We start from the raw sequence: 12,505 nt of genomic DNA, 5'->3' as shown, positions 1-12,505 counted from the left end.
GATGCCATCACTCTGCTAAACCCCCAACTCCCACAGCACTGTCTTGCTGTTATCCTTGTCATCTTCTCACCTTTCTCCTCTCCTCATCTTTTTCACCTTCTCATCTTTCCTACTTTCTTCTCCTATTGGTATCTTATGATTTATCACTTGTTGTTTGTATCTTACCACTTTGTTGTTTGTATGTACGTATGCTGAGAGTTTCTGCACCAGAGACAAATTCATTGTGTGTCCAATCACACTTGGCCAATAAATAATTCTATTCTATTCTATTCTATTCTATTCTATTCTATTCTATTCTATTCTATTCTATTCTATTCTATTCTATTCTATTCTATTCTATTCTATTCTATTCTATTCTTCTGTTCTGTTCTGTTCTGTTCTGTTCTGTCCTGTCCTATCCTATCCTATCCTATCCTATGCTATTCTATCCTATTGGATCTATCCTATCCTGTCCTATCCTGTCCTCCCAATGACAAGGAAGTCCTAGGCCAAAATATTCTTCCCCTATTGCAGAGTTATGTCAAAGGAATAAGAAGAATTTGGATCCAGTGATTCCAAAATCTCTTTTGAACCATCCCATAATGGTCATTTTCCATGTTTGGAAATCCACTGTCCTGGAAACAGAGGAGGAAGACAACTGATATGCCTTTCCATCACTTTAAAGGAAGACCTTTATAAAATGTTGCTGTGTCATATACTAAAGGCCACCATCCCCTATTAACCTCACAGGAAGTAGACATCATTAAATTCATTAGGCTAGACATGGTAAAATTGCATCTTCACACACTCCCTGATGTTTAGCCTTAATTTGTCATATCCTAGATTTGGGAAGAAGGACGCGGTGGCTCAGTGGGTCAGGATGCTGAGCTTGTCGATCAAAAGGTCGGCAGTTTGGCAGGTCGAATCCCGACTGCCGCGTAACAGAGTGAGTGCCTGTTACTCGTCCCAGCTTCTGCCAACCTAGCAGTTCGAAAGCACATAAAAATGCAAGTAGAAAAATAGGGACCACTACGGTGGGAAGGTAACAGCGCTCCATGCGCCTTTGGCGTCTAGTCATGCCTGCCACATGACCATGAAGACATCCTCGGACAAGCGCTGGCTCTTCGGCTTTGAAACGGAGATGAGCACCGGCCCCTAGAGTCGGAAACGACTAGCACGCATGTGTGGAAGAACCTTTACATTTACCTTTACCTAGATTTGGGAACTGAAATAATTGGATGGTTGAGTTTCCTACCATCTTCTGGATGGATGTGAGCAATCAAGAATATCTTGTATCCTTTAAGCCTGATGAATGTTACTTTCTGAAAGAACTTTTATTTCCCTTTTGTATGGAAATGTGGGTTGTGGTATTTAGAAGGTAATCTGATGCACATTGTGCTTTGAAGTAAGTTTCTCTAATCATCCTGGAAAAGAAGCAACTTCAATTAATTTACATATTTAGATTAACTAAGTAGGAGTCCTAATGAACTGGGTAATAAATTCAGTATTCCAGATGTTAAGCTAAGTACTAGGAAATGGCATTCCATCTTCATTTGGAAAGGGAAAAAAAGTATCTTCTAAGATAGCTCTGGATAAATCACCTGGAAACAACTTTTTAAAAATAATAATAAATGAAACTTACTTTTAAAAAATTATCTAAGGGAATGTACCGGTATATATCAATAATAATAATAATGGTGATGATGATGATGATGATGTTGGAAGGGACCTTTGAGGTCATCTAGTCCAACACCCTGCTCAGGCAGGAAGCACTATACCATTTCAGACAAATGGCTGTCCAGTCTCTTCTTAAAAACTTCCAGTGTTGGAGCATTCACAGCTTCTGGAGGCAAGTTATTCTACTGGTTAATTGTTCTAACTGTCAGAAAAAATTTCCTTAGTTCTAGGTTGCTTCTCTCTTTGGTTAGTTTCTACCTGTTACTTCTTGTCCTGCCTTCAGGTGCTTTGGAGAATAGCTTGACTCCCTCTTCTTTGTGGCAGCCCCTGAGATATTGGAACACTGCTATCATGTCACCCCTCACCCTTCTCTTTGTTAAACTAGACGTACCCAATTCCAGCAACCGTTCCTTATATGTTTTAGCCTCCAGTCCCCTGATCATCTTTGTTGCTCTTCTCCGTACTCTTTCTAGAGTCTCACTATCTTTTTTACATCGTGGTGACCAAAGCTGGATTCAGGATTCCAAGTGTGGCCTTACCAAGGCCTTATAAAGAGGTATTAACACTTCATGTGATCTTGTTTCTATTCCTTTGTTAATGCAGCCTAGCACTGTGTTGGCTTTTTTGGCAGCTGCAGCACAGGGCTGGCTCATATTTAAGGGATTGTCCATTAGGACTCCAAGATCTTTTATGGACTGGACTGACCTCTGGAATTGCCTTCATGACCTGAGCCTTCTCTCCTTGTGTCTTTAATGGATCATCAATGGATGGGGAAAATGTTTGCATTCTGCTGGTACAGACAGCATCAAATGGGTGAAAAAGATAAGGCATGTTTGTAAGGTTGTGTCACTGACATCTGCCCACCACATGAGATCCTTTCCTATGAATACCAGCAAAGAACCGAAGCGGTTGTTTGGGTCTCGACAGAGCAGAACACAGAAGTGCAAATTGTCGCGGTTTGATTTGGTGACATGAAGACTCTTTATGCTAAATGACCTGGATATTGAAATGTTAACTAAGTATGGATGCAACTTTTTATTAGCAATTTCAAGTGGTCCTTAGCTGATGCAGGATCTGGGAGACCTCTCCTCATCAGTAACAATGCGACAAAAAAAAACCACCTTATGGAGGATTTAAGAGTGTTCTCTGTACAACCATCACTGCTTTTTTATTCCCTTTGTACCAAGTTACCTTTGCATAATTTAGAACAGCTCTGCCTTTTCATTAAAAATTATTCTAAAGGATGGTTCAGCCTCCCGAGTGAATATTTGATAGGCAGTTCAGGCAAAGCTGCCTTCTCGTTTGTTTTTGATGTAAGCTTGGCATCAAAGAAACGTAGTGGCTTTGCATCTCATTCCTCCATGGCCGTGCAAGGATTATTTCTTCAAATGGGTTTCCCTTAATGTCATTCAGGCCCCCAATAATTGTGGCAACGTGGCAACAACAAAAAGACAGGCCAGAAAGGGACCCTCTGCTTTTTTTAAATTTGAGATAAAACAGGAGGAAGCTACGGTTAAGAAAGGAAACCATTAGACAAATCAAGTCAACATCTGGAGGACAAAGGCTGGGAAAAGTCGGATCCTGGTAGGGTTCGTCCATTTGGCAGTTTAACACCAGTCCATGCTTACTATTACAGACTACATTATGTTGCTTGGGATTGTTTTGCATATGCCAACAGGCAACTATCAGGCCTCAAACCCAAGAATGATACCTGCTGGATATTTACTCTTTACATACCTACAGATGAAATCTTGCTAGATTGAGGACTCTCCTATTTGCAGCTACAATACATTCTGGGAACTATAAGAGAGAGCTTTCACCTTCTTTCTCTCACATATAACATCTGGGCTCAGTTTCCTCTTGCTCCTCTGGAATGCACCCCCTCTCTCCTAGGGGTCCACCTCATTACCGCATTGCTTTGTAACATGTATGGACTTCAACTCCCAGAATCACTCAGTCACCATGTGTGGACTTCAACTCCCAGAATTCAGCAATCACACATGTCATGCCCCAAACCAGAACTCATTCTTCCAAGCTGAGTTCTCTATTGTTTCATAGCTGTAAATCAAATCTTGCCAGACTGAAGAATCTACTACCCACATCTACATAAACTTGGGGGACTGTTAGGGAGGGGCTGTCTTCACCCTCTTTCTCTCACAGCTGATATCTGAACTGAGTTGCCTCTTGCTCCTCTGGAGCGCGCGCGCGCGCACACACACACACACACACACACACAGACACACACACACACCTTCTGCAAATCAATCTCCTCAATGCATTCCATCCAAGCCTATTTAAATAGTTTGGCTTATTTTTCCCGGTTCTTCAGTTAGAAAGCACGGTCAACATTCACGTTGCAATCTTCTCAGTACCAGACGTAGGCCATTTTCATTTCAAAGGCTTTTAACCTTTGATGATTGGAAGTTGCTTTTAATTGCTTGTCTTTAGACAGATGCTTATTGTGGCTGCTTTCTTATTGTCATTGGCTCAGAGCCAGTCATTCTGAAAGCAAATCAAATTAAATGAGAGTAGTAAAAAAAATGCAGATGATTTTTTTTGCATAGGAGAGAGAGAAGGAGGGAGGGAGGGAGGGAGGGAGGGAGAGAGAGAGAGAGAGAGAGAGAGAGAGAGAGAGAGAGAGAGAGAGAGAGAGAGAGAGAGAGAGAGAGAGAGAGAGAGAGAGATGCATATATATCCATAAAGATAAAGGCTTCCCCTGTCCAGTCATGTCCAACTTTAGGGATGATGCTCACCTCCGTTCCTTAGCCAAGGGAACCCACATTGTCTGAAGACACTTTCTGTGGTCATGTGGCTAGTATGACTACATGCCAAGGCAGACGGAACACTGTTAACTTCCCACTGAAGTGGTACCTATTTGTCTACTCGCACTTGCATGCTTTCAAACTGCTAGGTGGGTAGCGGCTGTGCCAATGAACAGGAGCTCAGGCCGTCACAAAGCACTCAGGTGTTGTACCCGGGCTCTCAGCTTTCCAGCTGACCAGCTCAGCACCTTTAACCACTGAGACTTCCTGTCCCTAGATATGCTTAAATAGGCAATGAAGAGAAAACCACACTTAAGTCCATTTATAGAAAAAGTGCCACGCTGCACACATATGTTATATAAAGCAAAAATGAATTTGTGAGTCATGCTTACTAGGGATGCGTAGACAGGCTGCAGACCAGTTCACATTTGTGATTCAGTTGGCAACTCAGAAAGCTGTTGAATTTATAACTGAGTCAGTTTAAAATTATAAACCAGCTCTGAGAGGCAATTTGATTTGGAGATTTGATAGAACAGTCTCCAAACGGAATTTCCAAATGAAATCTCTCCTCTGCCCTTATCACGTTCATAATTTAAAACCTGATAAATATTAAGGATCATCTGCATAGGAAATGCCATGTTGTTAAAGTGGGGGAAATCAATTATATATCAAATAGGGCTGATATTAAATTACAATCATTTGAATTTGATCCTCAAAATCTGGACATGATCATTTGCCCCATCCCATCCCATCTCCATATTTTTTTAAAAATTTTTTAAAGTTGCTCTAGAATCACACTTAATACCAAAGCAGATACAATAAAATGTATTTCTAAATGTATAAATGGCATGGGTCCGGATTACCTTAGGGAGCACCTGCTGCCAGCATCAGCTTCCCATCGTCCTGTGCGCGCCCACAGGGAGGGCCCCCTTAGGGTTCTGCCGGTTAGGGATTGCCGGCGGGTGATTCCCAGGGGGAGGGCGTTCTCTGTGGGTGCGCCCGCCCTTTGGAACGAACTGCCGACGGAGCTTCGGACTTCCCCCGACCTTCGCTCGTTTCGCCGGGACCTAAAAACCTGGTGGTTTGAACGGTCTGGCCTGGACTGAGGGGTTTTAAATTAAATTAATTTTAAATTTAAATTTTAACTTTGTCTTAATCCTGTGGGCTAGTATTAATTTAATTCTATTTTATCTTTCCTTTTTGTATTGTTATAACTTGCCCTGTGAACCGCCCTGAGTCCTTCGGGAATAGGGCGGTATATCAAATCAATTAATAAAAAAATTAATTTAAAAAAATAAAATATATTGAAATGACATTATAAATTAGCAAAGTGAAGCTCTGCACATTATACAAATACTGCCGTTCCCTAAAGTATCTTTGGTATGTCGTGAAAACTATCCTTCCGGCGCGATCTAAAGACTTATCTGTTCGAACAAGCTGGCCTGGCCTGATGGGATGGCGTCGGGTTTTATGTATTTTAACCTACTGTTATAGTTTTGGGCAAGCACCAATATTCTTCTCTTGACAGAAGCTCAAAATAAAAGGGTTAGGATGCTGAGCTTGTCGATCAGATGGTCGGCAGTTCGGCGGGTCGAATCCCGAGTGCCGCGTAACAGAGTGAGTGCCTGTTACTCGTCCCAGCTTCTGCCAACCTAGCAGTTCGAAAGCACGTAAAAATGCAAGTAGAAAAATAGGGACCACCACGGTGGGAAGGTAACAGCGTTCCGTGCGCCTTCGGCATCTAGTCATGCCGGCCACATGACCACGGAGACATCCTCGGACAAGCGCTGGCTCTTTGGCTTTGAAACGGAGATGAGCACCGGCCTCTAGAGTCGGAAACGACTAGCACGCATGTGCGGGGGAACCTTTACCTTTACCTTTTTTAGGAATACGTAGATGGGGAACTTCCCCTTAGCAGCTATGTCAGTTTGACATCGGAGTATTCCCGCAAGATGTTTTCCCTGCAAAAAAAGCCCCGATAAGTTAAATTGTTTTTAAAAAGTGGATTTCTGTATTAAGACATTGTGAAATTTAGATCGTGTTGGGTTCAGTTTCTTCCTACTTGAATATCTCCACCTTCTGCCTAGGGAGCCGATGATTATCATCATTACCCAATTAAAATCTGTTGTGGAATGACAAGGTTGATGGGGCATGAAGCACACCTGACAAAGGAGGATTACTTAAGCACCCTGTTTCCTGCTTATTTTGTGCTTCTTTCCTTTTTACATCTCATTTAACAATGCAAGCGGTTGCATTTCACATTACCATCACATTCTGCAAAGAGCTGCTGGTTGGCATACTTGGGAATGAGTTTCCACAGAACTTCATAGGAGGTGTTTAAGCAGAAGCTGGGGAATGATCTTCATCCTCTGTTGCAGATATTTCATGAAATGGGGGTTTAGGCAGATGTCTTCAAGACTGTTCCTGGCTCTGTGATTCAGTGAAATTCTTTTAAAGATAAGCCTTAGACTTCCTCTAAGTCTAAGAGAATATATTTATGGCCATTACAAAGCATTCTTAAACCACATGGAGTTGCATTTGGTTACAGAGTAAAATACAGGAGAAATAAGGATGGGTTTTGCAAATTATTATTATTATTATTTATTAAACTTATATACCACCCTTCTCCCGCAGGACCCAGGGCGGTTCTTGCTTGGTAAAAGAGCATTTAGGGACACTTGATTCAAATTTCTCATACAACCTTAGTTATGGTTAGGTTATGTCTATATCACTTTACAAAAAAAAAATAATGAAATGGATTGTACATGAAACAGTACCCACAGTGAACAGTGGAAATACAAGAAATTAAGCAATATCAAATTACAGTGACTCAGTCCAAAATTAAGATAAGGCGACGGATCCATTGCCAACATTCCTAACCAACAATGCTTACCCAAGGTATCAATATTACAATTGCAGATTGAGAAGTGAAGTGGAATAAGGGTTTTAGGAGTTTTACTGAATTACTTTCCATTGTCTCAATCTTACTGTTAATTGCTCATTTTTAGCCAGCAGTGAAATGTTTACATCTTGAAGCTAATTATGATTATATTATAATCTTAATTAGCTTCGACATGTAAACATTCCACTGTTATATTATAACCTTAATTGGTCTGATAATTTCCCCATTTTGTGAGCATCTCTAGATACCCTTTTAGGAGGAAATAACACAGTTCCTGCTGAAGCAGCTTTAGATGTTTGTGTAGATCATCTTTTGAGTCCTTGGGGTGTTACCTTTCACCAGATCAGCTTGCGAATCTCATTTCAAAGACGAGAATTGTGTAGTATTAAATTAACATAGCCAAAAAAGATTATAGACCAAATAACTGCCTCTATCCTCTTCACAGAAGGATCTTTAGGAAAAGGAGAATGTCCTGTACAATCTAAAAGGAAACTAAAATATTAGAGCAGTGTCGACTGGCATGCTTCGTGGTGGAGTCGTTATTTAACACCTCAAGGCATGACAAAAAGCAACCGATAGAAACTAACCAAGGAGAGATTCAACCTAGAACTAAAGAGAAAATTCCTGACAGTGAGAACAATTAATCAATGGAACGACTTGCCTTCAGAAGTTGTGGATGCTCCATCAGTGGAGGTTTTTAAAAAGAGACTGGACAGCCATTTGTCTGAAATGGTATAGGGCCGTGGTGGTGAAACTATGGCACGCGTGCCACAGGTGGCACGCAGAGCCCTCTCTGTGGGCACGCACGCCGTTGCCCCAGTCCTAGGCCTTCAGCTGGGTTTTATAAAACCTTTTCACTTTAGGCCTCCGCCAGCATATGCAAAAAAAAAAAAAGGTTCAATCAATCAACTTCTCAAGGGGAAAAAAACATCTCCCAAAGTTGGAATTGATTGATTGAACTTTGCAGTCTCACCCAGTCTGCCGTTACCACTACAGCCACGCCCACTCGACACCTGACGATACATAAATGGGTTTTGGGTTGCATTTTGGGCACTTGGTCTCTAAAAGTTTTGCCATTACTGGTACAGGGCTTCCTGCTGAACTAAAAGACCTCCAAGGTCCCTTCAAACTGTTACTCTCTCATTTGCTTAGAGAATTGAGATGTTATAGAAATGAACAGAACACAGACAAATCTACTGCTACTATCAATAAATTAGATACCAGACAGTTGTAATGAAGCTCTGCGATTGGCTACAACAGGAAAACACCAGAGGAAAACAGCTAGGGGAGTCTTTTAGGCAAGCATCTACAATAGATCAGTGAACGTGCGGGTGGATGGATGACTTTGTTAGAAGCCAGAGACTCCACAAACCTATCAAAATGAAACCATAAGGTCACTGACATTATTTTATAGCAGAACCGGAAAAAAGTATTCTTGCATTTGTGGATGTTAAAGTAGCATCTGATTCAACCTGATTCCCACCGCACTGTTCAATTTCGACCCAGTGGCTTTTTACATTTCCCTCCCTGTTCTCTTTGCACTGACATGGAAAGCCACTTAGCATCTTCCCATGTTTTGTAAAAGGATCTCCAGTCTCGTTGTGTTTGTCTGAGAAGCAAAGGGCGAAAGAAAAACGTAGTGGTAGATAACCATTCCCCTTACAGTCTCTCACTCCCTGTCCAACGTGCCACCTCCTCGACGCTGGAAACAAACACCACCATTCAGCCATGTTTTCTGTTGCAGCAGGCTTAGCAGCAGGACGAGCAAGGTAAGAAGACTGACAGAAGGCCTCCATGAACACCAACTAGCAGCCAGAAGACGCGATGAAAATTCTTTAATTTCACAACATGTAGACAGACTGAACCATACTTTCAACTGGGAAAAGGTGATCAGCCTAGACCTAGACCAGGGGTAGGCAACCTCGGCTCTTTTATGACTCATGGACTTCAACTCCCAGAATTCCTGAGTCAGCTATGCTGACTCAGGAATTCTGGGAGTTGAAGTCCATGAGTCATAAAAGAGCCGAGGTTGCTTACCCCTGACCTAGACCAAGCCAAGTCCCCAAACGCCAGGGAATTTATGGAAGGCTGACACTCTGACAAATTAGCCGTCAACGGACACATAGACACGAGCAACATCTATAGACTATGCAAAAGAGACAAGCAACAGCCAAAAAACAAAACAAAAAGACCCAAGCAGCTCTCCGCCAGCAATCAGCACTCAGATCAACATAGATTTACTCCAAGATTAACATCAGACCAACAATCAAGTAAAACAATATGCCAATCAAGAAACTGCCAAAGAAGCCAACAGTAAACAGCCCAGCCAAAGAATCTCTAGGACCACCCATGCCAACACTGACAGGGCAAGACACCAAAATATAAACTGACAGCAAACCACAGTCCTTACTAGCGCTGAGGATATTACCTAGTTTGGGTCATGAAACATCTGCAAGAAAACAAGCAAGCTCAGAGAGCACCAAGGAACCCACAGTTCTCCTCCTCCTCCTCCTCCTCCTCCTCCTCCTCCTCCTCCTCCTCCTCCTCCTCCTCCTTCTCCTCCTCCTCGTCTCCACAAACCCCACTCTCTTCTAGCACTGATGATGTTACCTAGTTTGGGTCATGAAATGTCTGCAAGAAAACAAGCAAGCTCAAAGAGCACCAAGCACACCACAGTTCTCCTCCTCCTCCTCCTGCTCCTCCTCCTCATCATCTCCACAAACCCCACTCTCTTCTAGCCCTGATGATGTTACCTAGTTTGGTAATGAAACGTCTGCAAGAAAACAACCCAGCTCAGAGAGCACCAAGGACCCCACAGTCGTCATCATCATTCTCCTCCTCCTCCTCCTCCTCCTCCTCCTCCTCCTCCTCCTCCTCCTCCTCCTCCTCTCTGCAAACCTCATTCCCTTCTAGCACTGATGATGTTACCTAGTTTGGGGAATGAAACTTCTGCAAGAAAACAAGCTCAGAGAACACCAAGGACTCCCACAGTCGTCATCGTCATTCTCCTCCTCCTCCTCCTCCTCCTCCTCCTCCTCCTCCTCCTCCTCCTCCTCCTCCTCCTCCTCCTCCTCTCTGCAAACCTCATTCCCTTCTAGCACTGATGATGTTACCTAGTTTGGGGAATGAAACTTCTGCAAGAAAACAAGCTCAGAGAACACCAAGGACTCCCACAGTCGTCATCGTCATTCTCCTCCTCCTCCTCCTCCTCCTCCTCCTCCTCCTCCTCCTCTCTGCAAACCTCATTCCCTTCTAGCACTGATGATGTTACCTAGTTTGGGGAATGAAACTTCTGCAAGAAAACAAGCTCAGAGAACACCAAGGACTCCCACAGTCGTCATCGTCATTCTCCTCCTCCTCCTCCTCCTCCTCCTCCTCCTCCTCCTCCTCCTCCTCTCTGCAAACCTCATTCCCTTCTAGCACTGATGATGTTACCTAGTTTGGGGAATGAAACTTCTGCAAGAAAACAAGCAAGCTCAGAGAGCACCAAGGACTCCTCATGTCAACCCTGAATTCCAAATATTCTCCTTTATTGAAACTTCAGCACTGTTGATCCTGTCACTTTTCTGTCAAATCCTAGGGAACTGACCACCAAGACATGCAAACCGTAGCTCATCGTTATGGCGAATCACAAGCTTTTGAGCGATTCTTCTCTGGTAATATAGTCCACTCTGTGACATCATCAACAAAAGGAATTGAAGAGAAATTCTCAAATGCCTCTCCAGAAAGAGAAGCCGAAAGAGAACCTCTTTTGCAGGCTGTAGCTTCCGATGAGCAAAGATAGTGGGGGAAGCTAGACTCATTTAACAGCCACACGATTCATTTAACAACTGTGGCAAAAAATGGGGCAAAATTCACTTAATAACGTAAATTTTAAGCTCAGTTGTGGTCATAAGGCTAGGACATACCTATATATTTAAAAGGCGTTGGGGTTTTCCCAAATGTTGGAGGTGTGGTTGTGAGGATGCAACGTATTTTCATATATGGTGGACTTGTAAAAAGGTTAAAGCTTTTTGGATTAAAATTTGGTGGAATATGCAAAAAATATTCAAGAAAAGGATAAAGTTTTGTCCGCAATTGTTTTTACTGGGCATTATCACAGATACTACCGTTGTGGACACTAAGTTGATGTTGAATTTAATTACGGCAGTGAGACTTTTAGTAGCGCAATATTGGAAGAAGGAAGAACTGCCGACTATAGAAAAATGGACTTTAAAAGTTTCCAATTTGGCGGAAATGGCAAAGATTTCAGCGTATTTGAAAGACCAGTTGCAACAGAGATATATTGTGGAGTGGCGAAGATGGATTGATTACATCCAGAATAAATATGGGACTAAAAAGTTTCACCTAGCATTTGAATAAGTATTGGATTTATGTGATATATAAATTGCTTGTAGCTATTTTAATAAGAGTTAAAGTGCGATAGAATTTAATATTTCATTGTCGTTTGCATATTGTAGATTATGTTTGTTTGTATTTTTATACCCTGTATTTAGCTCTGGGAAGTCGGGGAGGGGGGGAGGGGGAGGGGAGGGAAGAGTTGGGGAGGGTTGGGGAGAGGGGAGGGGGTTGGGAGGGGTTTTGTTTTTTAAAAAATGTATTGTAAAACTTTTCAATTAAAAAAAAGGCGCTGGGGTTTTGTATTTTTGTGGCTTGAAATTGGTGCAAAATGAAAGCTGGGTCAACTTATTCAACGTGTTTTTCCTCCTCCTTCACCTCCTCCTTCTCCTTCTTCTTCTTCTTCTTCTTCTTCTTCTAAGGTGTCCAGTTTCTCTTTTGCTTTCAGAACTACGGCTTGGAGACTGAAAATCTGAGAACGCTTTCCCACAAGCTGAACGCATCTGCCAAAAATCTTCAAAACTTCATCACAGGGAGAAGAAGGAGCGGTCATTATGACGGACGGGCCTCCCGAAGGCTGCCAAACGATTTCCTTACCTCTGTCGTTGACTTGATTGGCGCTGCCAAAAATTTGCTTGCTTGGTTAGACAGGTAATAATTGAGTTTGAATACCGTTTGTTCTCACTCTCTCCTTCGGTCTTCAGCATTCACTTTCCCTTTTGCAATTTCGTTCGTGACTGGTGAATATTTTTTAGAATTTGTATGGTAGAAAGACCTGCCCTTTTGGAGTTCATGTTGTATATATATAAAAAAACCAAAACAGAAGGATTAGGGGTGATATGATACA

General features: G+C 42.4%; 1 protein-coding gene across 1 annotated transcript in view; it reads left to right on the top strand.

The window, feature by feature from the left end:
* LOC310645839 (connector enhancer of kinase suppressor of ras 2-like) overlaps positions 1-12,505 on the top strand; it is a gene marked incomplete at its 5' end in the record, with an annotated part of 253,582 nt that overhangs the window by 108,360 nt on the left and 132,717 nt on the right. Inside the window, one exon of the mRNA XM_083371858.1 lies at positions 12,107-12,309. Coding sequence (XP_083227984.1) covers positions 12,107-12,309 — 203 coding nt within the window. The remainder of the gene's footprint in view (positions 1-12,106; positions 12,310-12,505) is intronic.

This window comes from Vipera ursinii (genome assembly GCF_947247035.1).
Source record: "Vipera ursinii genome assembly, chromosome: 12".
Taxonomy (NCBI): Eukaryota; Metazoa; Chordata; class Lepidosauria; order Squamata; family Viperidae; genus Vipera; species Vipera ursinii.
The sequence above is the reverse complement of the archived record's forward strand: the minus strand, read 5'-3'. Positions and strand labels throughout refer to the sequence as shown.